This window comes from Abrus precatorius, unplaced genomic scaffold (genome assembly GCF_003935025.1).
Source record: "Abrus precatorius isolate BTA unplaced genomic scaffold, Abrus_2018 Scaffold6, whole genome shotgun sequence".
Classification (NCBI taxonomy): domain Eukaryota; kingdom Viridiplantae; phylum Streptophyta; class Magnoliopsida; order Fabales; family Fabaceae; genus Abrus; species Abrus precatorius.
The window spans coordinates 24,153,654-24,180,879 of NW_020874406.1; the positions used below are offsets into that span (position 1 = coordinate 24,153,654).

Sequence of the window (27,226 nt, forward strand, 5' to 3'; positions counted from 1 at the left end):
AGAACACAATACAAAATCAATAAAAAGTAATTTTTTATTGAAAATATAATATATAATAATATCAATATATTATATCATGTGATTTTTAACAAAAACTTAATATATATATATATATATATATATATATATATATATATTCTTATTATGTCCTTAAACACACGTTAAAAAAAATCGATAAAAATATACTAAAATAATTACAACGAAATACAACAACGTCACGTGCATACAGATCAACGATTGTACATAATACATACAATGGTTCCCCACCACTCAATCAACCCCCAAAAGCCAAAGCCTTTAAAATGCAAGCTACTCGAGGCATATAATGAAATAGTCTACAATCATCTTTCCTTTTGAAGGTTATGTTCTAGCATCCTTCAGTGCACCCCCTTTTTCAAGCTCACTGACTAGATTCCTAAGTGACGGAACCTTCATAGCCAAGGTCCTATATAGTCTAGAATACCGTGCTCGAGTTCCATCTGCAGTCCTTGCCAGGGCAAGCAGGCTTAGAGCCTCAGGTAGTTCAGAAAATACTTGCTTCATTTCCTCCAAGCTCATATTTTCCAAAATGGATGGCCTAGGGGCAACTCTCACAATCTCACCTCCTTTAGGTTCCTGAACTCGAGCCTCAGCTTTAATGATTAGTTCGGAATTTGAGTTTGCTCCACATTTGATTATAAATGGTGAGGTATTACCCGTATTGAATTGAAGGACATTCCACTGTGCCACGTCAGTTACAGATCCAGAGCCCATATCAGTTGATGGCTTGCGAGGATGGGAAACATTTTGAATGCGGTCATCTTCTTCAGGAATTGACTGCATCAGAACAGAAGCACTAAATTTAACACATGCTATGAGACAGAATGATTTCAAATTATTTTCATCTGTTTCTTCCTTAGTTTTTCTCTTTTGAGTACGACATTCCTTAATATTTAACTGGGTTATAATGGCAATTAGCTGCACAAAAGATGTTAACAATAAATTGTGACAGAAAATAGTCAAATACATAGAAAACCAGATAAATTTTGGACAAGCATACAGATAGCATGGCTACCATAAAATGGTATACAAGAGAGTAAATAAATGGTAATGTTTAGAACTTATTACAATACAACCACATTCCTAGATAAAAAGACAGTAACCCCACAACCTCCTTAATGACACTATTGTCATTAACATTATGATGAGATATGCCAACACAGTTCAAAGCATAATCCGATTTCCTTTAGAATTCGGATACAATATAGCCATACAGAGCATCAATTTGCTTACCTCAACCATGCTGCGAGCATCTGCAATGTACCTCTGAGCACAGGGATGATCAATTTCAAGAAGCGAAGGCATTTGTTCTGTCAATTTATCAAGAGAATAGAGCACTGTTCTTTTCTTACTTTTTTCTATGGTGTTCATTGTCGAAAGTCTAGTTATATCCTGTTCAAATTATACCTTGATTGACTTAGTATTTCCTATTAGAAAACTAAACTAAAGTTTCAAAAATAGATGTCAAGAACGAAAAAAACCTTGATTTGCTTCAATATACCATCAAGTGAAATAAGAGATGCTAATCGTGCATCTTCAGCAGCTGTAGATGGATTTTGAACAGGTGAACCACTATTTTCCAATGTCAGCAAAGCTACATCACTTCTTATTTGTTGCAAAATCTGAGCATAATAAGAAATCAATGCAAGCACATGATAAATAGACATTCAGTTATGAAGAAAATTAAGCATCGGCGTACTTCTTTAATTGCTCTTTAAAACTCGATCTACTGTTAACATTGCTAGAGTACAAGTTTGACAGAATCAACAGAACATTCATTTCAGAATGAAGGCTAAGGTTACCAGAAAACTTCCCCTCCTTTAGGAATCAATTTTAGCAAAATTGTAGCCCAGGACTGCAATACTGCACTTTAATCCCTTGAGTTCAATAGTCATAAATAGTGTTGGCTATATACAAGTACTGAGAAGGGGAAGACATTAAATTTATATCTACCTCCTAATTATACAAGATGGTCCTCCAGAAGTGCTCAATAAGACACGGCAAACAGAAGTATAACCCAGCAAATTACTAAACAAGCAATTTTGGAATTTCTGTACGGAACTTAAATTTCCTCTTATCATAGCCATTTTCCAAGTATGAAGTTAAAATGTTTCAGAATAAAGATGATGCATTACAATCAAGGATACATTAAATTTTCTCATGCAATATGCAATGATGACAAAACCATCAACTCATGAAGGAGCTCTAGACTTGTGCAAATAGAAGATATATTTTATATAATTACATACATGCATGCATAAGATATAACAGTTGAATAAGACTGTCGGAAAATATCTCCAATTCAGGGAAAATATCTCCTATCTAGGGTCTGTTTATTTTCTGTAAATAATTAGTATTTGACTTGTATCATTTTCCCAATTTCCTAGTTTCCTAATGTTAATAGTTTGTGAATTGTGCATATACGATTAATCATGTTGAGGATTACTTCAAGCAATTCAGAAATCCTTTGATCCATCTCAAGTCAAACAAAGCACCTTTCTTCTTTTGTGATCAACAGATTCTAGAGCTGAACGCAACTTGGCCACTTGTGCTGCATCTTCAGCCTCTTCTGTTGCCAAGGTACCAGCAATATCCTGACAACTCAATGTCAGAAAACAAGGATCAACTCATAATTTAACAGGTACATGAAAACAAGTCAAACAAGAAGTTTCACTCATTTTTTGGTTTAGGATATGCATTCAAACCATTGAACCCAATTAAGTAAAACACACAAATGTAACAAGCCATAGATAGTAATGGACACCTCTCACATGTAGCAAAGCAAGTAGCTGATTTGAATGGAAGACTTCAAAAAATTATAGAGAATTTTATTAGAAATGGACTGGATGTACCCCAACTCCAAAAGCTGGTTCGGAAGAGGGTAGGGGGAAATGATCCAAGCCTTTTACAAGTATTTTGGTCATATTCTTAACTAATGTGAAACATCTAAACACAGTTACTCACACCTCAAACTGAACATTTAGAGCACAAAGTTTCTAGTCTAGGGCTCCAGGCATATGCAGGTGGCTCAAAATCAAGAGTGAATTGGCTCCAATATCATAATAGAAATGAAATGCCAAACTCAACACGAAAAGTTAGCTCAAGGTGAGAAGATTGCTTAAGCTTTATAAAGAGAATTTTGGTCATATTTTTAGCCAATATAAGATATCTTAAATTCTTAATATTAATATTATTGCAAAATTTTGGGCAGTAGTTTTTTTTTAGCTAACATTGAGTTTAGATTGAAAGGTTAATGTGAAATTAAATTAAAGAAAATAAAAATATTAAGGTAGATCAAGAGGAATGGTAACTATGGAAATAATGATTTTTCATGTACTTAAGGGAATATTAATAAACATGACTTGTATGTGTATCATCTCTTGGCACATAGTCCTTGGAGGACACAGTTTCTTCCAGTAATCAAGAATATTAAATAGTATTCATTTTAAATAATAATTCTAGACAAATTTAAGATGAAGCATACCTTCAAGTGTTGCAGTTGAGAAGTATAGACACGTTTTGAATATTCAAATAATAGTTGGCCAAGGGCATCAGTCTGGGGAGGCAGAGCAGCGCCAAGTCCAGCCATCCAACCATCCATAATTGCAGTTGAAATAAGCTCCAACTGACCAGTTGTCCCCCCCGGTGCATCATTTCCCACAATAGATAAAAAATCAAACTTCTCTGCAAGCCAGGATCTAATTTCCCGCTGCAGCTCACCTGCTGGAGTATGTACAAAGAGTGCAGCAAGAGCCTTGTTTCCAATGGCAAAACTTTTTGCTTCCTCAGTAATTTCCCTAAGCTTTCCCCCAGTTACCTGCTGTCTCCAGGTATCCTGCACAGTTTATTTGAAATTGTAGAGACAAGAGATAAGAGGATATTATCATTACCTCATTAATCCCATGTATTTTCAAGAGAAAAACATGAGAAACTGTATAATGCTCGATAGTTTTCTACAGCATCTACCAGAAAAATTACAGGACATTATCATTACCTCATCAATCCCACGTATTTTCAACACAACAGATGAAAATTTAGATTTCTTTTCTGGTTTTAGATTCACTTTAAATCCTTGGATCTGCTCATCAACATATTGCACAGGAGATCTTCCAGGACTACTCGCTCGGCTGGAACTTCTACTGCGCCCAGTGTTAGCCTTTTCAAGAAAGCATTCAACTGGCATGACCTTCCAATCCAATGAGCAAGATCTACAAAATTAGAAAAAGGTATGGCCACCAGATTCAATAGATCATCAAATACGCAGAAACCTGCTACCTTAATGGATTGCAACTCGGGGGATCTGGCAAGCAAAGATCTTATATACAAGATTCTAACACGGGAAACAAGCATGGTATCCATTACTCGCTTTGGTTCCATCTTACGAATAAATGAGAAAACAGCATCCCTAATTTCAGCAAGTATCTCGTGTTCTCTGGAGGCACCAGCTTTGATGACAGCAGCCAGTACCTGAAACCAATATGAACAATTGTTGTAAAATTCTATCCCATGAGCTTAAGTTATTTGAGCGTTTATATGTGACATGCCCCCGTCAACAAGAGGCTTTTGGGCTTGAAGTGTGGACATGCACAAGCACACCCTAACTAATGCTGAAATTCAAACTTTCTTATTTAGAAGAATGCTGGCAGAAAGGAATGAACCCTAGATCACTAGGCCATATGAGATCTGATAATGTGTCATGAACCATGCCAAAAGCTGCAGCAATTAGGTGCAGCTCATAAATAGTTTTATCTAACATCCGGAAACGGCTATTACTGTGTCTGTCTGACATGTATTTGATTTGGTCTAGGCACTTCATAAAGATGCCGAGCAATCAACCTAAAACAATTTTTCTCAAAAGTGTCCACGCTCTTACTTTTTGTAGGCTAAATAATACAGAAGATTTAAAAGTCAACAATTTGTCAATAGACACGATTTACAACAAAACATTATGGCACCATTCAATTCAATCCATGTACTGACCTTGTCGGGTGGAAAAAGGCTTAATTGTTGTTTTTGTTGCCTATTCTCTAGCATTTAATATGGGATAGAATTGTGTTTATGGCCTGTCTTTTATGCTGTGCACATGATTGTTTGAAGGGAAGAATTTCTATTACCAGCATGCTGAGATATTAGACAAATTTTTAGCATTTTTGAGCAATGTTATCTCACAATATTATTTTATTTTTCCTTTTCGAGACAATTTTTTTTGACTCACCAGATGCACTTTTCCTCCTATCTCTTTAGTAATATATTGCCACAAATTAACTCAAAACTATAACCAATCCATACATTGTCAAACTTAATTAAATTTAAGAGCATGCATTGTCTGGCCCACATTGTGGCCACTAAAAACAAAACACACAATTTGAATGTGAAAAAAACTTCAATGCATCCATGTCATTGTATTATCTGGTCAGTAACTAGCAGAAGAGGCCAGAGCATGCCAAACTTTTCAACTTTATAAGTATGATCAGGACAGCATCATTCTTCCAAACAAGACTCAAAATTAAAATTGAAAGAACAATTCTGCACAAAAGTTACAATTCAAATAATTTCAATAAACTGACTCCTAAACACTCAAGATCCATACCAGCATTAGAAGCTTGTTTGCACCATCAGAAATGGCAGCAAGGCCTTCATATTGATCAGGATTAAAGTCATTCAGGGCAGTAATAAGATAATCACCCGCAGGGGTAGTCTTAACTTTCTCAGAACCAGATTTAACTAAAGCAACAGTGCCATCATTCGTATCTGTCAGCAAAGATGAAGGAAGCACATCCATAGAACGAGCTCTTGCATTGTTGCCGGTGTTGTTCCTGTTTCAAAATAATGAGAATAAAGCAAAAAACCATAAGCTTAAGAACAAAATAAAACTGCAAAATATATAGGACATGAAGTAAAATTATACCTTCCCATATTTTGAGGCTGATCATTGACTGATCCCCTAGATAATGGACTTGACAGCTGAAAATAAATGGAAAATCTTAAAAAGATACAAACACCACATTGACTGTACAGAAGCATGCATGATTTGATTTAGTAAAAGGAACCCACCAATACAAAAATATTTAATCATTAACATACTTCTCAAATTATTTTATATGTAAATGTAAAGTAGTTAAATTAATCACCACTTAATTTTAAAATTCCATGAAATTTCATAAGCTTGATCTACCTTCTGAACATAATTCAATGATTGACTGATAAAATCAAGCATCTATAAATAGCTTCTCAATGGAGAGAGTTAAGACTTACTCTTGAAGCAAATGGAACCCCCCCCCCCCACCACCACACACACACACAACATATCGAATGATAAGTTAAGAAGTAACTGGTAAAAAATAAAATATGCCTACCTGAGGTGATCCAGCCAGAGATGTTTTCTCAGTCAATCTATCAAATAATTTCTCATTTTCTACATGCAACCTCTGCAAAACATGGAATTGAGTTTCTCAGAAGTACAAAATGAAACTAAAGCATAAAATAATTCAATGCAGCTGAAGAAATCAACAACATTAATATTCAGAACTTATGGCATGAAACATTTCCCCTTTTTCATAACATGTATCAAGATGGTTGGAAAGGATTTCAACATGGGCACCTAAGATTAGGGAGTCGCAGTCACTTTACCAATGGAACATTTGTTTGCTAATCTATCCTGAATTAAATAAATGACTAAAAAAAATTGAAGGTGAAAGACATTGGAGTTGGACTCAACAACCACAATCCAATGGGAAACAACAATTGGAAGAATACTAAATCATACAGAAATTTGATAAGTAAAGCAGACCTCAATCAGAGCATCACGTTTCTTAAGTTCCTCTTCCAGTTTCTTGGTTACTGCAGCTGTATCCATGACATCCCCTGTTTCCCTGGAATTTGATAGAGTTCCAGATGCAGTTTCTGGCCCAACATTTGACCCAGTGTTGCTCGATCTAAGGGCTTCCTTGAGTTGTGTTTCAAGGCTTCCAATTTTAGTCTGTATCAGAAAGGATAAAAAGAGATCACACACATTTGCCGGCAACCATAAACAAAGCAGTTCATGTGCATCTAAGATCATAGTTGGTATAGCACAAAGCTAAGGTAGCATGCCATGGTCTGCAGTAAGGCATGTGATAGTTGAATGGCACACTTGTACCGCTGCCACCAGCTATATGGCAAACTTAGCATTAGCAACCACTATATGTGCTAACTGGAAACACGTTATCTGAATACTAAAGCCACAAAGACCAAACTATCTTGGACTGTCTATCAGCACTATCGTACTTGTGGTCCTCTGATCTGGTAGGTATCATTCATAGGTAGTCAAGATTGAGATTTTAATTAGGATCAAGAAAGGAAGTTGAGATTGTTACACGAATTGTGAGAGCCAACAAAATTCATAAAATTCATATATACATGCATATAAACTCATATATATGGAATATGGATATAAGATGGCATAAATAGGAAGAACTGTGGAACAAAGGAGATGAGAGAAGACAGAAGAGGCAGATGCAGTGATGAACAAGGAAGAACTACAGGTGCAGAAGAACCAGAAGAGAGGAACAGTTGAAACAAACTGGAGAAGTACTTTTGGGTTTCTGTGGAACCAGGCCTTAAAACAGGTTACCCATGGGTTTTCAGGTTTAAATAAAAGATGGGTTAACAAGAAATGCAGTGGGATGGCACGATACCACCAATTCAGCAAAAAACAAGTTACAGCTGAGATCAGGATCGTAAACCACGTGAAAGATTGTAAGATCATATGATCTTGCAAGTTGACACACAATTTTAACTGACAGAGACCTATCAATCCTGCTATGTAATTATTTTAGAACGTTGCACACGTAGCATTATTTTAGAATATTTTAAATTGCTATCAGGAAACAGCAGTACAATGCTATATAAATTATTAAGGAAAATGAACTTGATAAGCCATTCCGAGAGTGCCTAATGAACATTTTATGTAAACTATAACAAAATACTAACCTGCAAACCCTGGATGGTAGAATCGCACTGTTGTATATGCAAGTTATGCTCTTGCTCTAACTGTAACATTTGAGCAACTTGATTTCTAAGCTGAGCATTTTGTTCTTTCTCCGTCTTATAATTATCTGCCAGCAAATTATGATCTGACTGCAGCAAATAAAGCAAAGATATTGCTCACTAGCAAGCTTTCTATTCAAAGATAACAATCAAGTCTTGCAGCACAGTGTGAATGTTCACGATACATGTACATCAGGCATATTTTGTACAAAACATTCACAAAGGTACATATGACATCAACTCTTTCAAATAGACAGAATATGAAAAAAGTATGAGAACAGATCCAAATTGAGATAATGAGAATAAGTAGTCAAATGGTATCTATCTTCAAAATTTATATCACTTGACTAAAAAACTTCACTATTCACAATATAGGAACAAAGAGACAATAGCAACAAAATGTAACAAAATTGTATTCTAGCACACTAAGGAAAAGACAATCACATAGCTGATTAGCTGCAGCTGGAATTTTATCATTCCATGCAAACAACTGGATCATTTGACTAAACACTCACCTTAAATCCAAACCAAAAAAAATTATATAAAAAAAAATGCTAGAAGAGATTGATATAACATTGGATTGAGTTTTAACCATTTAAGAAAATTATTTAACCACAGTATAAACATTCTTCTGTTCCTTGCCACATGAAAAAAACACAGAACTAGCCAATGGATTAACATCATGAAAGCATGTCATGAAGATAAACAGAGTTGTCAAACCATTTAGTATCATGTCGCTATATACAAGTGTCAAATTAAGCCCAACTCGAAAAAGAACCAAACCTTTAACTCTGTCTGCAATGCAGAAGAAACTTTCCATGCCTTCTGCACTTCATTGAAGAGTAGAACACACTGATCATTTGCATCTTTAAGTGCTTGGTTGAGTCCCAAACCCTCTTGTTTCAGATCTTGAATTTCTTTTTCCTTCTCATATAACTCTTTACGTGCATCGTTTGCCTATAACAACCATGAGGTCCATGACTACTTATATTTGGAAAATAAATAGTAAATTTGTAATCTTGAAGTCTGTTTCAATTACCACTATATCTATTTCTGATGAAAGTGGCTTGTAAACTGAGTAAAATTGAACTTCCTATGAATACCGACAGACTAAAACGAAAAAAACATTGCAAACTCCAAGCAATTTCTAAGTTACACTACATATGAAGCAATCTTACATATCTCAGTAATTTTTTCAATTAAACTAGCAACCACTGTTTGAATCGAGTAAAAGGAGGGGTTCAATGCTATAATCTACATTATATGGTCCGTACAATATCTTTCAGATGTAAAAGAAAAGCAGATCAGAAGTAGAATACTATAGTTTGCAAAGGAGGAATGGGATCAACGAAGAACTTACAATATCTCTCCACTTCTTAATTGTATCTCGGTTTCCAAGGCTTAATGTAGAATTTCGAGCTCTGGCAGAGAAATTGAGAGACAGTAATGTCTCAGATAAATTTGAAACATTTGGACACACATTTACAATCATCAGAGTTTTTGAAGACCCACCTAAAACATTCAAGAAAATTTACAATAAAAATGTAATCACATGTTAGAAACCAAGCAGAAATAATTTAATTCCAAGTTATGATGAAACAATACATACACACATACATGCATGCATAAATATGCACACGTGCACACTTGCCCTCACACAATTACATTGAGAGTAAATTTTCAGGACAAAAAGGAAAAAAAAGCAAGAATGACCATGAACAGAGGTAAATCCTTTCTATTTTTTATATAAAGAAATGCAGTTAAATGTTCAGTGTCACCTCATACTTTTTATGGACCTGAGCTTTTCTATCCCGCAAAGGACAAGAAGTTATCCTTTGGTAAAATAATAATTCAAAGGTTAATTTAAAATTTTGGACTGTATAGTTTCCTTGATTTTCAATTTAGTCCACAATAGTTTTATCTTTTCAAACCAGTCCTTAGCCTTAAACTCTCAAATGTTTTCAAAACAATCCACATTGTTTTAACACTGTCAGTTTGTTAACTCAGTGTTTCTCTATCAAATAGATGCTCCTTTATGTTCTTTTTTTCTGTAAAACATCCTGTATAGATGCTTCTTCATTCTAGCAGGAGCTCCTTTAGATACTCAACTCTTCTGAGCATGCGCTATTTTGTTAAGTAGGTACATATTTAAATGCTCCTTTTTTTTTTAACATTAATAGGTCCAGTAGAAACTTAATTGATGTTATAATGGCAGTGACAGTGGGGACTGCTTTGAAAATGGATGTAACTAAAGGGACTAAATTATTACTTAACAGTTTCACTTAATTCATAACAAACAAATATTTTATAGATTAGAAACATAATTTACTAGCACGGTATCATTATAATTAGGGCAAAGAAAAAGTGTATATCATATACAGGCTAGCCAATTTAGGGATTAAATTGAAAATGAATGGAAACTATGTGGACTGAAGTTATAATTTGATGGTTAAGCTATTTCATAACTGACAAGCCTTCAATAGATTAGAAACTCACTTTACTAGCACTGTCACACCAAAGTTAGGCCCAAGAAAAAGAGTATATCATATATGGATTGGCCAATTTAGGTTCTATAGCATTGCTCTTAGCTGTTCTAGAAGCTTCAAGTTACCTTTTATTTGTATCTTAGAAAAAAATATATTTTTACTGACAATGATGACTTAAAAATGTGTCTAACGGAATCATCTGGTGATGTCAAAAAGAGGAAGGATTGCAAGTTCAATAATATTATAATGGCCAAAATGACAGCCAAGAAGCCCACTATTCTTAATGGAACTACGGAAGTGACTTCCGATGTTCTTATTATGGAGAGAAGTTTCATGCCAGTTATCAACTTATATATCTGCTCATTGGTCTCCTTTATAATTTTGGAAGAGGGTACCTTGCCCTCCACTTCATATGATTTCCCCTAAACTTTCCTTTCAGTGGGATACATAAAAATAAAAAAAGAATTGTCTCTCTTTGTTTTGTAGGTGTTTAAAAAAGGAATTCCCTTGAGCACAAAACAACTAAAAAATCTCTGCATACAGATATCAAAAACCAAAAATATAATTAAGAACGGTTCCAGCAACAGATGGTCCTCATAAGTTATATGCTATAAGCCTATACGATACCAGTTTTGAAATAAACATATAAAAGCAGACAAAGATAACAAAAAACGGTGACAACACCAGATAATACATATATGTTTCAATACAGTTCAAAATTATGCTAGAAAACTAACACACAAAGAAATGAAGTCAGAATAAGACAGATGCTACTTCATGGTAACCAGGATTGGATTAATTGTAACAACAATCCAATTGGCAAAAGATGAAGAATAACAGCAAAAACTGGGGAGAGTAAGTATTCATTAGATAACATAATAGCACACAAATGCCACACCCAACTTGTAAAAACTTATTAGCATCATAAGAGCACAGGCAATTTTCTTTTGTCATTATTACATCAAGAAACAAATAGTCCAGCATACAACAACTCAGACCAAAAAGATGTCACCATAAGCTTATAAAAAAAGATGGAATAAAAAACAGTACCAAGTGAATCTGCAAACAGTTGTGTTAGCACTGAATTTTCATAAGGAATAACATCCTTTTTTGATGTCAAAGAAGACAAAACATCTCCCAACCTGTAAAGACATTTTTATATGCAGAAAGAAGTTAGACCCAGAAATTTCCAACACATATATATTCCTTCTTCTTCACACTCAATTTGTTATAAACACCGATATGAATGAAAAAGAAAGTTCATAAATTTAACAAGGAGAAATCAGATTGCATTTCAATTTTTCTTTATTCAAACTAGTGTCAACTAATTTGTGATTCAAAACAAACAGGTCCAGATACATACAGGTATGGCACTGCCTATACTTCTCAATACAAGGGACTATGCTTAGTCATTTGCATTTTGGGATCGTAGTACATTTAAATTAAAAACTCTTCTTGGTTTGCTATGTCTTTGATTTATTTACAAATATTCAAAATCATCTAGCATTACGTGATTGCATTTTTGTGGTGCTTGATCAGAATTGATTCCTCATCCATTCCCTTGCTGTGCAGCAGCGACTATCTCCTTTTGGCATAGATTGGCTAGCTTTTTTCATTAATGCTGACTGTGTCCTAGGACCTTGGACCAATTTTTGCTGATTAGCTTTAGTGCAATAGTAAGCAAGCTAATTTTTCATGCGATGTGCAATCTATAGTATTATTTGGGGCATTTGATATGATCTTAACAGTTAAACTCTGATAGAAATTCAGTGTATTATGTGATGAACAGAAACAACACAGGGAATAACCCTGGACTCACAACAGGAATTGAAATAACTCAATATCAGAAATGATAACACTCCTACGGCCTCAGCCACCCCTCCCAAATCTCCTCCCTAGATTTTTCCTCCTCCCCTTTGTCCTCTGCTCCTCCCTTTAAAATCCATGCCTCCTTGCCACCTATGTTAATTTGTTAATCAGTTAGAATCCCGCGTAACGGCTTCTTGGTCTATCTTTCCCATTTACCCTTCCTCCTTCTATATGTCTTGAGTGGAGGCCCAATTGGCCTAGACCCAACAATACCCCCTCCATTAAGGAAAACCTTGTCCTCAAGGTTGAAATTGGGAAATACAGCTTGAAGCATATCAACTTCCTCCCAAGTGCTTTCTTCCTTAGGTAAACTCCTCCATTTAATTAAGACCCCCAGCGTCCATTCAACAATTTGCGTGCTTCTAGCACCTCTTCCGGCTCCACTTGTAGTTCCAGTTCTTCGGTCAGAAACGGTGACAATGCTTGGCTAGCTTGACTGGTAGGGGGGGCTCTCTTGAGCTGTGACACATGAAAAATGGGGTGCAGACGCGCGGATTCTGGCAGCAGCAATTTGTAAGCAACAGCTCCTATTCTTTCTTCTACTCGGAATGGACCATAAAATCTTGGACTAAGCTTCTCATTGATCTTTTTGGCCAATGTCTTTAATTTGTAAGGACGGGCCTTTAGATAGACTATATCCCCAATCTGGAATTCCACTTCTCGGCGTCTTTTATCTGCTTGCTCCTTCATCCTTAGTTGAGTGTTAAGTAAGTGTTGTTTGAGCTCATCTATAATACTGTCCCGATATTGTAGCAACTGGTCTACTTCAGCCACAATTGTGCTGTCTCTGCAGTAGGGAATAATTAGAGGACGATTCCACCCATACAATGCCTTAAAGGGGGTCATTTTAATGGATGCATTAAAGGAGGAATTAAACCAAAACTCCCCCCATGGCAGCCACTTCACCCATTGACGAGGGTAATCATTAACAAAACACCTCAAGTAGGCTTCAATGGTGCGGTTCGTCACTTTGGTTTGGCCATCCGTTTGGGGATGGTATGCGGAGCTGAGTTTTAGCCTTGTGCCCAAGAGACAGAAAAGCTCCTTCCAAAATGAACTAATAAAAATTCTGTCCCTATCTGACACAATGGAGTTGGGGAATCCATGTAGGCGCACGACCTCCTTCACAAAAACAGCAGCTACGTCCTTAGAGGAGTAGGGATGAAGTAAAGGAATGAAATGAGCATATTTGCTCAACCTGTCCACCACCACCATGATGCTGTCTGCAGCCCTAGTCTTGGGTAATCCTCCAATGAAATCCATTGAAATGTCTTCCAATACTTGCTCTGGAATCGACCGAGGTTGCAGAAGTCCTGCTGGTTTCAGTGTCTCATGCTTATTCTTTTGGCACACTTGACATTCAGCTACAAACCTTTCCACATCTTGTTTCATCCCAGCCCAATAGAATATCATAGTTAGCCGCTTATAGGTCCTTGTCACTCTGGAATGGCCACCCAAGGCGAAGCATGAAATTCTGCCAACAGTAAGGGAATTCGGGTAGAGCCCCTAGGTAGAACCAACCTCTGCTTATATAATAAATACCCTTGCAACACTGCATACTAGGGATGGGAACTAGGATTTGCCACCACTTGCTGCATGATTCCCCTTAACTGCTCATCTCCTGCTGCTTCTTCTGCCAACTCTATTAAATCAGAATTGGTGACCATTGATATGGCATTACAAGTCACGACTCGGGACAGTGCATCTGCGGCTCTATTTTCCAGCCCTGGTTTGTACTAGATCTCGAAGTCAAAGCCCATTAATTTGGTAACCCACTTTAGCTGCTCTCTCGCACACACCCGTTGCTCCAACAAGAACTTGAGACTCTTTTGATCGGTCTGAATAATGAAGCGGTGACCCATCAGGTATTGTCGCCACTTCTGGACTGCAAAAACAATTGCCATTAATTCTCATTCAGAAACCGATTTCACCCTATTTCAATCGGATAAGGCTTGACTAATGAAGGCTAAAGGTCTGCCTTGTTGCATCAAAACAGCGCCTAAACCATACCCCAAAGCATCTGTTTCCACCACAAATGGTAATTCAAAATTTGGCATTGCCAGAGTAGGCAAGACCTCCATTTTCCTTTTGAGTTTCTCGAATGCCTATTGTGCTTCCCTTGACCATTTAAAGCTGTTTTTCTTCAATAATTGTGTTAGGGGCCGCGCAATAATTCCATAATTGCGTATGAACAAACGGTAGTACCCTATTAAACCCAAAAAACCCCTCAAACTCCGCAGGTCTTTGGGTTTGTGCCACTGTCCCATGGCAGAGACCTTTTCTGAGTCAGCAGAAATTCCAGAAGAGGAGATGACATGACCCAGGTACTCTAACCTTGATTCTCCAAAGCTGCACTTCTTTCCATTAACCCGCAGCTTCTGGCTTCTTAATTGCTGAAGAACCAAGCGCAAGTGACCAATGTGGGAAGCGTAGTCTGCGCTATACACTAAAATGTCATCAAAAAACACTAATACAAATTTACGTAAATACGATTTAAAAACTTGATTCATTAGTGCTTGGAACGTTGAAGGAGCATTGGTTAACCCGAAGGGCATTACTACATATTCGTAGTGCCCTTCATGTGTTCAGAATGCGGTTTTGGGGATGTCCTCTGGTCTCATTTGTATCTGGTGATAACCGGATTTCAGATCGAGTTTGGAGAAAACGGTGGCCCCTCCTAATTCATCCAAGAGTTCCTCAATAACTGGAATGGGGAACTTGTTTGGGATGGTAATGTTATTGAGGGCGCGATAGTCCACACAAAAACGCCAACTCCCGTCCTTCTTCTTAACTAAAATCAAAGGGCTAGAATAAGGATTGGTGCTTGGCCGGATCAGCCCTGCTGAAAGCATGTCCTTCACAAATTTTTCAATCTCCTCCTTGTGATGATGCGAGTGTCTATAAGGTCAAATATTAGGGATCAAAGCTCCTTCCTTCAAGACTATCGCATGGTCACACTCCCTCACTGGTGGGAGGGAGGTTCCCTCCTTGAACACCTCTCCAAATTCTCTTAATAGCTCCCTCAAGGTCTCAGGTGCTGCATCGGAAATCAGAGTGGGCATTCCAGTGCAACCTACGTTCATCATGTCCATTTCAACATAGTAGGTCTCTGCTTCTCCTCTCAGCTCCTTTCAAATGGCCTTAAGTGAGGCCACGGTTCTAGACAACCCCACATCCCCCTTGATCTCAATAATCCTTCCATCCTTCTGAACTTCGATCAAGTGCTGTCGCAAGTCAACACTAAATTTCCCTTCATACCCCAAAATTACATCGACTCCCACCAAATCAAACAGAAAAAAATCTTAGATAACTTGCAGATTTGGTAGTTCCAGTATGACGCCCCTGCAAACTCCTTGACTCCCTAATTTTGGCCATCTCCAACCTCAACGAAATACCCCCTTGTTGCCTCAATCTATATCTTCAGTTCCTCCACCAAGCCCGAAGACAAGAAATTATGGGAAGCACCAGAGTCCACCATTACTATGACCTTCTTTCCCAGAATAGTGCCCCAAAGCTTCAAAGAATTTTTGGAAGTCATTCCCGCTATGCTGCTCGCGTTCAACTGGAGGTTCACCTCCTCATCGTCACCCTCCTCGTCGTCGTTCTCCCTTGGGTCCCCCTCGTCTTCCCCTAATACGATTACATGGAGCTGCTTGTTGCAGCATATATGGCCGGGAGAAAACCGTTCGTCGCACCGGAAACACAGCCCCTTCCTCCTTTTTTCGTTTTCCTCCTCCGTAAGACGCTTGAACCCTATTCCTCTTCTGTTCGAATTCGTCGCATATGACTCACGTAAGTGGTTGCGGGTTACTGGGGTCTCGCCCCGATTTCCATGGGATCGATTTGGGTTTCTAAATCCAGCAAAAGAAGTGGGTTCATTACGCCCAGCCCACTTCATTTTAAGCATATCGGAGGCCCCATTTCTGCTAGCCCAACCTTGCCTTAGTGTTATTGACTCATTTCCTTTTTGCGAATAGTTGGGCCCAAGCGTGAGGCCCAATACTCTATTTTTTTCCTCCACCTTCTGAGCCATCTCCATCACCGCACAGAGGTCCCTTGAATCCCTCAACCTCACCTCAGCCTTGATTTCATCTTTTAAGCCATTCAAGAATGCGCCAATCATGAATTCCTCATCTGCAAATCGAAGGGGAGCTGAAAGTAGTTCAAATTGCTCTCTATACTCAACCACCATCCCGCGTTGTCTCAATCCCATAAGTGCTTCATACGGGTTCTCCGACACGGACGACCGGAAACGCCCCATGAGCGCTTGCCTGAACACTAGCCAAGAAGGCGTGGGCACCCTTGGTTCCCACCACTGGTACCAATTTAAAGCCTTCCCCTCTAAACATACAACCGCCGTATCCACCTTCTTTGCCTCGGGTATGCCATTTATCTCGAAATATCGTTCCGCTCTGTACACCCACCCATAAGGGTCTTTTCCAGCGAAATAAGGTACTTCGACTCGCTGCACTCTCTCCTCTCTTTTCTACGCGCTCCCTCCCCATTGCCACCGTTTTGATTGTTATTATCCCCTTCCCTTTCTGCTCGAACAACCTGCAGAGCAGTTTCAAAATGCATTGTCATGACTGATAGCATTTCATCCATTTGCCTCCTAAACTCCTCTTGAATGGAGGCTTGCATGCCCTCCAATCTCCGCTCAACGCTCTCCAATCGATTTTCCATTCGCGTGGTTACCATCAGGCGCTCCCTGGATCGGGAGCTCTGATACCAACTTGATAGAAACTCAGTGTATTATGTGATGAACAGAAACAACACAGGTAATAACCCTGGACTCACAACAGGAATTGAAATAACTCAATATCAGACATGATAACACTCCTATGGCCTCAGCCACCCCTCCCAAATCTCCTCCCTAGATTTTTCCTCCTCCCTTTTGTCCTCTGCTCCTCCCTTTAAAATCCATGCCTCCTTGCCACCTATGCTAATTTGTTAATCAGTTAGAATCTCGCGTAACGGCTTCTTGGTCCATCTTTCCCATTTTACCCTTCCTCCTTCTATATGTCTTGAGTGGAGGCCCAATTGGCCTAGACCCAACAAACTCATAATTTTTAAGGAAGTTTCATTGGCTCAAAAGCTAATCTGGGATGTGATTAGGTGAATGGCTTCAATTTGGTTTGAAGCACGTGCTCTTTTTTGTATGAGAAAAAAGTTTATTCAGATAGAAAAGAGAGGTACAAAAGTGATGATCCTTTCAAGGGCTTTTTCTGGATAGGTATAAAAAGGGATTAGAGAGTTTTGTTCCATTGATGTTTTGTCTTTTCCTGATGTTTTAGTTTCCCTCTTTTTGCTACAAAGGATTCCTTATCCTCCAAATTCCTTCTACTTCTGTTCTCTTTATCTTACTGATTATCTTCTAGGGGAAATACTTAAACTACTATAATCATGTGAACTTTCAAATATATATATATATATTGATAGAATATAAAACTTAACATGTTAGTGGATAACATTCAAACTTTTTGACTATTAATTCCTTTAATGTAGCAAAGCTAATGCAAGGGACTTGTGTCATGTTAATATTTTAATTCTTTATTTGTAATGTTTGTTGTTACTCTATCCCTACCAGAGCCAGGTAAATCAAATACCCAAGCTTCTTTGACTTAGATCAGCATTTTTATTTATCTGGATCATGGTTTGCAAACATATTGAAAAACACCTGCTGACTACTAACCAAATAAAACATAAAGTTGATGATGGTGAAGAAAATTGTAAAGAATTAAAAAAAAAAAACATACGCTGAAAGTGACTTCATAACATGCAGCAAATCCGTGACACGCTCACCACTATCATCTTCTGTTATCAGACCTTCACTTCCAGCCAAATCAACCAGAGAGAGTTTGCTATATGAGTTTTCACCAGTGATCAAATTGTTATAGAATATGTGTATCGTAACAATCCTGACAATAGAGAGCATAAAATGAAATTCACTTATCTGAATTGGTGTTCAGCATTCAGAAAACATCTACTTGCATGGAACAGATGAACACAACTATCAAAACAGTAACAACTACCATAACCTTTCTGAGAGAACATTATCATGGTCGTGATAAATTTAAGAAACATTAAGACATAGACAAACTGATGCATATTGTTCCTTAATAAGCCCATAAATTTTTAATATTCAATAATATTGTCTGCTTCCTATTGTCACTTTAATGAATCACAAAAATAAGATATGTAGAATGAAAAGCAAAAGTAAAAAAAAAAAAAAAATCTTTTGCATATGATATCCTATAACACGATCTCTGATTAATGCATTGACATCACCAGCTAATTGGAGAACGTATGTAATTGATAGAAGTCTATAATGGATCATGCAACATCAAAAAGAAAAAATAAAGCCAATTTGCAAAACAACCAATAACCATGCATACTATAGGTAGAGACCATACAAATGAGAAACATTAATCTTTAATGGATCATTTCCTCGACTCTGGAATGCAGCTTTCAAAACCCTGGAAAAGTCCAGAGGGTTATCAACATTTTCCTGAACTAGTTCTACGAAATATTCAGGTGATCCAAAACAGATTTTGGGCAAGTTTTTCCCTGACTCCGAGAGCAGATCCCGTATCTGTAACAACATATAAAGAGACTATGAAAATCTTTATAATCTTAAATCAACCTAAGCCAAGAAGAAAATTATAGACCCACTAGAAAGGATGAATGAAGTAAGTGAAAAGAGAAAGACACCTGTTCATTATAGAGATGAAAAACAGTAATGCAGAATTTATATTGAGAAGTAGCAGCCGTGTCCAAGTTGGCTAAATCAAACACCTCCTCAAAACAACGAGCATATAAACCCCGATCATAGATTGATCCTTCCTGAGAACAATTTGCAGATGCAAGTTATCAGGCATTATTGACTCAAGAAGTAAAAGAACATGTATAAATAATTAAGTTCACCCACAGGATAGGCATTTCAATTTTAAATCAACACTGAATTCTAGACCCTCATCCAACTTATATTTCTTTTAAAAGAGTGGGATAACAACGGCAACACACAGTGAAAGGCAGAAAGAATAACCATAGTGTGTGTCTTTCCAGAATGTGTTTGTCCATATGCAAATAATGAAACATTATATCCATCCAAAGCTGATTGCACCATTGGCTGAACATCTCTGAACAACTCAGCTGCAAATATAAGAGGTAAGATAATTAAGATGCAAATCAGACCATTACCAGGGTTCAAATTTGGAATCCCCAAAAATAGAACCATTTTACCCTGTCCAACATGAGGTCCATAGACTCTGTCAAATTCAAAATCTTTCTTGGAGTTCGACAAGGATTCATCTCCAGTATTTACACGGATAGTATAATTATCTGGAAATTCAACAACTGAGGGACCTTCATCTTCAAATAATGGCCTAGCATGGCAGAATACCTGTATGTTTCCTGCCATAATAGCACCTAATTTAACAGCTAGATAGACCTTTACAGCACAGCAAAACATAGATTTGATATGCCTAAAAATAGGCAGGACATATATTTAACTAGCTTAAGTTCCAGTTAATGTGTTACATAACGTACTAAGAGCATCATTGAGGAACAAAAAGCAAAGTCAATACAAAGAAACTGGAAATAGTAAAGGAAACACATATAGAAATCACCTTTTGATGTCAATAAGTCATTGAATAATCTTCTCTTCTCATGGATCACAGAAGATATCCTTGCCTCAGTTTCAAGGGCAACTTGATCTGACAATCACAGATGCACCACAAAATTTAAGACTTGAAAACAGAATAAGTCTCATGCTTACAAGAAATTAAGCAGATTCTCAATAAAACTGTTACATTTGGTATGGTTTGAACCACACAATTTCCAACATGAACTTAGAGAAGTCTAATGCTGGCACAGAAATTAAGGTCCTGCATGGATGAGCTTATTTATAGCTTATTTGGCCTTCTCTGCTACAACAGGTACTAGAGAAAAACTTCATGATTGTTTAAATGAGCTTATCAAAACAGCTTTTGAGAAGAAAAAAAAGTATTTTGGACTTATTTTCATAACCTAAAGTTGTAGTTTATGGAAATAAGATCTATGATAGCTGAAAACATGTTGACTAGTATCTGAGTTTGTAATATTTTCCAACTAGGTTGACCTTATTAGAATTATCAAAACCCCTAATTCATTCATAAGCACTTCACAGAAGTGTTTATCCAACCCAATTAACCAGGCTACCATAGGAAGAATAGAGAGGGTAGGAGTAAATCAGCACTCATGAGTCATGCTGACAATGTTCGAAGGGGAATAAAAGTAAACACTATACATGAGTGACAGAGGAGCAGGAAATCAAATGAAGATTCAGTTAGTTAAGAAGGGGGATAAAAAGGGAAGCAGAGGCAAAGACAGAGAGAGAAAAGGCAAGTGAATGGAAAGGAAGAGATAGTCCATGCCTCTTGAATGCCTATGTTATATGAATTTGCCTACATCTAATTGCCTTGTTTTTCTGAGAGATTCACAGTTTCACATACAGATTTGTGAATGCAGGCATCTGCTATTGATACCATGCTGATCTCAGCAGCACAGCTACAGTGAATAATACTGTCTATCTGACATTTCTGGTTCTAGCTCTGCTTAAATAAGTGCTTATTGTAATTTAATTATCCAAATATGGTCTAAGTGACTCAATCAAGCAAAAGAATTAAGAAAATTGACACATCAAAACCAGCTGCATATCTAAAGAACAACAAGTCAAGACAAAACAGTGTTACCTAACTTGCGGCTTTTCTCTGCAAGAACACCAAGATATCGTGTAACTCGATCAAGTTTTGCATTTGAATATTCTTGAAGTTCACTTGCTTCTTGTCTTAACTGCAAGTAGTCATTTCTAGCAAGCTGTGCAAAATATCTGATGTGATTGTTAACATGTGTCTAAACAAAAATGCCATGACCCACAAAGATTGACAAGGATACCACATTAAACATATATCCCAACCAACAAGACTGGCTTGTAAGACTGTAAAAATGCTGTCAATAGGATAAAAAGATATTCCAGAAGAGCACATCTTATAGCCATCATTTTCTTTCATGTAGTTCTGAACCTGACACCTGGCAGGCTACCACAAACTGCCAAAAGAATCATCTTTGCACATCTAACCATCTTTGCTTATTTTCAATTGTTTATGAACGTTCCCTTCTCCAACCTAGCTTTATATCTGACGATTATATAATGCATAAGAATCATCTTTCCTTATATTTGTTGGACACCATATATATGCAAAAATCAAATTATTTAAAATCTTTAAAATTTTATACATAACCCATTAACCCTAGGCAATCCAAAAAGACCATTCTAAGTGGAACTTTTCCAAAAGAAGACAACTTGTACTCCATTTTATATACAATGATCCTTTATCCTTTGCTTGCACATCAAATCTTCAAACCATCAAAATTAGCACTGGGTTTGATCCTAAATTTTACCTTCCAGATTTATTGATCATACTTGTCTACAGCCTCTACTAACATGCCTATGGTCTGAATTCATAATATTGAAATGGAAAGACGACTCATTTAATCCTTCTTCATAACAGAATTACCAAGCATTAAAATCATGACAAGTTGTAAAAGCTCAGTTCACTCAAGAACAATAGAGAATTTGTCCACACTGATGTTTGCAGAAAGAAGGAATACCAAATATTCCATCAACCAAACTGGTTGACATGTAGAATTGAAAACAGAGGTAGAACTATATGGTAGCAAAGAGGAATTCAGATTTGAACATATAAGGATGTGAACAATTTTAAAAAATTTAAACTGAATGCAGGGGCAGTTTGATTCAAGTTTTACATGGATGCAGTGGAATTCAGATACTACCGTATATTAAGTAGCAAAAGGTTGTGTATATACACCGGTGGCCATATAACATCTTTTTTACTCTAAGAAAATAATATCACTTGTTATTATGCATCCTATTACTCTTGGTTTACTATGAATTTAGGGAGATTAAAGTTTCCTTTTATCTCTTTTCGTAAAGAATGCACAAACTAGTCTGAAACTAATTTTATGAATACAATTTTTCACATTAACTTTCATTTATGTTATACAAGCAATCATTTTCAATAAAAACTCAAATACTTATTTTTTTCACTAACTAGAACGTCTAGATCCACCACTGACAGAAAAGGTATTTTAAACACCTGACTCTATGAAATCCTATGCAGTTTTTTAATACAAAAAGAAATGTACAAGCTTGACCAGCACCTTAATGCAAAGCCATGCATTGCAATAAACCAAGCAGAAAAGGCAATCAATTGAAAATTTTTAAATCCGGAATCTTAATTTATGCTGAATGAACCTGATGCGCTCAAGCAACTGTTGAGTGAAGTTACAACCTACTACAAATATATTCTACACTCTGATATGCTAGTTCAATAAGGACAGCGAATCCCTTCTTCCCTCACATTCTATACTAGAGTGTATACTCTATCCTGTAGCTTTCAACTGGAAGTGGAAACCGCTATGCAACAATAAAAAACGCAGACCTGGCTGTCTTCTTCCAAAGGCATTACATACAACGAAACAAATTTTGGAAAAATGGAATGTTATTTTGAGCAGGTAACTCTTCTTCTTTCTTTTTGTAAAAACTGCATTTGATCTTGTTTTTCGTTTTTCAAATATAGAACGACAAAAAAAGGTATTCAACATGTCCACTTTTGCCAGAATTTCATGCCATTTTAGGCAAACAATTTCCTCCACTGCACGCAGACTTCATTTCAAATTTCAAAACTAAGTCACAGTCAAATCCATCGCCACTATTAGTCACTGAAATTATCCAACCAAAAAAATCCGAAAATTCAACATGCATATAAACCGATGCGGAAGCCGTAACGACTAGAACTCTCACCGAATTAGCTCAGAACCAAATTTTCAATTTCAATTTCAGTAACCGAATTCGAAAGAAGAAGAAGAAGGCGATAAACGTGGAAATGAAAACGCATTACCTTAACCTTGTCCTTCAATGCCTGAACCTTGGAAGCCACGGAGTGCGAAGGAACTGAGGAAGTGGAGTATCTCCTCACCGGTGCAGTATGTTTCTGACCGTCTTGTTCCGGCGACGGAGACGGCGACTTCCAAGGCTCGAAGCCGGTGACGTCCCAGCTCCAGCGGTTCCTCTCCTCCGCCATTGCCACAAAGCACCAAAAACCCTCTCAGATTTCCTCCCTCTCCTCTTCGAAATCGAAGCAGAAGAAAATGTAAGGGAATAATTATAATTATTATAATTAATACGATTTTTTAAAATAAATAATAAAAAAATGAAAAGAAAACACTGGCTCAATGGCAAGAGCTTTTTGGTTTTTATCATTATCATTCAGTACGGTACTGGCTGTGCCCTGTAATAATAACAGAGGGAGGAAGCCGGGGTTTGTTTGGTTTTAGAGCGCCCTCAGACGGTGTCGTTTTGAAAATGGTCACTGTTGGGCTTTTTCGGCCCACGTAAACATTCTCAAGTTTTAGGATGGTACTGTTAACAAAAAAAAAAGGATTTCAGGTTCTAACCATAATCACTTTCCGACAGCTCCTATAGCAGGAGAAAGAAAGACAGTGAAAAAATAAATAATTGATGACACAATTCTATATATTTTAATTATTTAAAAAATATGCGTGTATTCCTAAATAATCCAGGCCTACTTTTCTGCTTAATAAAAACATGTAAAATTAAACAAATAATTAAAAAAAGTGTAAGAAAATGTGTTTTTTTTTTTTCGAAGTCTGAAAAATGGTGTGTTTAACTTTCTTCACACATGAAATTATAGTTGTTTTTTTTTTTTTTTTCGGTACAGATGAAATCATAGATTTCGCATGAAGAAAACAGAGGTGGCGAGATAGTATGCCAACAAAACTTAAACATGACCAATTTTGTAACATCAATCATTTTCACGTATGATGATAGCATAATTCGTGAATCTTAAGCTTGAAAGAAGCTTTATACAGACAAATTAATGTTGAATTGTTTACTTAACAAAAACTTTTAAAACTATATGGCAATAGAACAAGAAGCCATTAACATATTATTACTAAGAGTGTCGTATTTGCAGTTTTTGTCTGGTGTGCAACCGATCATTGAGACAAAGCCAGCTAACTTTGCCAAAGAATGCATCCCATAATATCATATTATTCCTTCATCCTATCATGGTCAAGTTCTCGTTATTTTGTCATGAAGAAGTTACGGCCTCAACGAAAGTATGGGACGGCATTTATAAACCTCGCTTTGATAAAAAGTATTAGAATATATAGAATTTTTAAAATATTTAATTTTATTTTATCATTGGATTATCTTTTAGGAGTTCCTTGTTTTGTTGTGATTTATTTTGTTAATTAGATAGAATTATTATTAGCTGCATGAACATCCAGAAAATCTCAACACACATCTACATAAATATCAATCTTGTCTTTTACTTCTACAACGTCACAATTTTAACACGAATATCCTGTGGTATCAGTGCTGTGATGCCATGTTTAGATAGATTCAACATTTTTGTAGGACTCTCTATTAAATCTAAGGCAACAGTCTCTTTATCCCACAATTTCGAGTATTGAAAGGATGAAAACAAATTGGTGCCGATGCCAGCACCATAAACCATCATAAAATTATAGTAGAATATACCATCATTTTTACACATGTGAATCCTTGAAGTTGTTTTGGGATCAAGAAAAGACTTCACAGTGTTCACCAACCTAAACTCGTGGCCGACATTTGTAATAAACATTTGGTAGAGTCTTCGTTAATAAAAGCAAAATAAATCAACAATTAGTAGTCATTGATGAGACGTTAGAACGTGCTCTTTAAAATTTTCCATAGTTAATGAAATTAAAATAAAATAACGAGAAACGAGATTTTTCATCTCAAGATAATTTTCATCATCAAGCTTTCATAATCAGATAACGAGTTTTTAGCAGACTTCGTAAAATTCCTAAAAGATTAAAAGTTGATACCATGACATAATTTTGTATGTACAGTATTCAAATCACAATACCGTGAAAAATTAATGGTAGCATACCACACCTTGAACATCCAACGCTTTGGTGTTTGAATCCACGTGTTTATTAGTAGAAATTGTTCAAATACAAAAAACTTATTGCAAGAAACTAGGATTGTTACACATAAATTCAAACAGTGTCACAAATGACAATAGTTGTGCTTTATTTTTTAAGTGTGTCTTAATTTATATAGTATATTTAGTCATCATGCCCGATAAATTGTGTACCATAGCTTTGCTAATACAAACAATTTCGATTTCATGTTGCTCGTTAGAAAAAACAATATGACATGTCAATTTGTAATAAATTAGTAATCAACAAGTTTCCCGTGCTTCACAAAAACTTGACAGAACGTACAGGACAGGGAAGCATAACTTAAAAAATATATATATGAATTAACATATTCACCTTTTCACATAAATAATTATGAAAAGTTAATCCCGTAGTTATAAAAACACGGAAGAAATTAAAAAAAAGACGAAGAAAAGTCACATCTCAAAATCCTTTTCACATGATCACGCCTTAAAGTCATTTAGATCTGAACAGTTTAAACAAATTTATATCCATTCATTTTATTATAAACGTTCTTTAAAATGTCATATTACAATAATTACAAAATATTGTGAAAAAAATTCCAAGTTAATTTATTATTTTAAAAATACTAAATATATCTATTATTATCAAAGGATAAAATGTATTTTTAAGTAAGCCGCACTATATATATATTAATTTTCAGCCGTTTCTAAATCAAATACAAGATGCTTAAACAAATTTCGGAAACTTGTGAAAGTTGTTACATTTAAAAAATAATAATAATAATTTTAAACAATTAAACGAATAACAAATTAGCGTGTATCACTAATTTATGTTTATTAAAAGGCTAGTTGATTAGCAGAGTTCTATCTTAGCACTGTCTAATGCCAGACACGTTGAATCTAAGTGTCTTAAATAGCACACATAATTAGTAAAACGGATTATTTGATCTGCAAAAATGATTAATCTCAACTTTTTTAAAAAAATATACACAATATGATCATTAAAAATTTTAAAAACATTAATAATTTTAAAATTATATTATATTATAATGGTTTTAATGATTAGACAAAAAAAAATAGAAAAAAAAATGAAGAGGATCTAAACTACGACCCACGTCAAATTTTGAACTTTGTTAAGTGAGGGGTGTCCACGGGTCGGTTTGGTTCGGGTTTAGGAGAAAAAAAAATCCGAACCGATCAAAAATTGATTGGTTTGGTTTGGTTTGGATTTGTAAAAAAAAAATTGAAAATCCAAACCAAACCGAACCAAACACGAACGGGTTGGTTCGGTTTGGATCATCGGATTGTCCGATTAAATAAACTAAAATAAAATATGTATAAAAAAAATAGAAAAATATAAATATTTTTCATTTGAATAATTTTTTACACATAAATTTAACATAATTACACAACATTCTAATACAAATATATAAATTCAAAATAAGTCTCAATCAAAACAAAAAAATTAAATTCAAGAAGTGGATATATTGGGTTGAACTTGAACATCTGTAAATGCTTTAGCCTCAGCCATCTCTGAAGCCAAAATAATTCAAACAGAAACATAAAAAGGGGAAAAAAATTAGTTCAAAACGAAATAAATATAGAACTTTGAAGATATAGATTAAAAAATTAACAAGTTCATTACCTTCTCCAAGCATCGTAAGTTGATCCATTTCAGCCTGTAAATCAACCTTCTTGCTAGCTTTTATCCAATTTTGGGTACAAATTAAAGCTTCAACAGTTGTGGGACTTAAACAACTACGAAATGGG

The 27,226-nt window shown here is 36.1% G+C and overlaps 1 protein-coding gene across 4 annotated transcripts; it reads right to left on the bottom strand.

The window, feature by feature from the left end:
- Nucleotides 1-164: 164 nt before the first annotated feature.
- On the bottom strand, nt 165-23,775 carry LOC113868440 (kinesin-like protein KIN-14B). Of its 4 annotated transcripts, none has more exons than XM_027504020.1 (23): nt 23,384-23,775; nt 21,155-21,278; nt 20,051-20,137; nt 19,665-19,835; nt 19,468-19,574; nt 19,134-19,265; nt 18,836-19,014; nt 18,179-18,340; nt 11,604-11,695; nt 9,428-9,579; nt 8,851-9,024; nt 8,011-8,157; nt 6,830-7,018; nt 6,396-6,467; nt 5,948-6,003; nt 5,630-5,855; nt 4,315-4,506; nt 4,034-4,225; nt 3,524-3,874; nt 2,535-2,633; nt 1,521-1,661; nt 1,273-1,431; nt 165-816 (listed from the first exon to the last, which is right to left on the bottom strand). In XM_027504020.1, exons 1-23 carry the CDS (start codon nt 23,564-23,566, stop codon nt 361-363), a joined length of 3,843 nt encoding a protein of 1,280 aa, XP_027359821.1. In that variant the 5' UTR covers nt 23,567-23,775; the 3' UTR covers nt 165-360. The 4 variants fall into 4 exon arrangements, with proteins under 4 accessions (XP_027359821.1, XP_027359823.1, XP_027359822.1 ...); XM_027504022.1 differs by having other exon boundaries at nt 5,630-5,831; nt 23,384-23,749; XM_027504021.1 differs by having other exon boundaries at nt 5,630-5,831; nt 19,444-19,574; nt 23,384-23,719.
- Between the last annotated feature and the right edge of the window lie 3,451 nt (nt 23,776-27,226).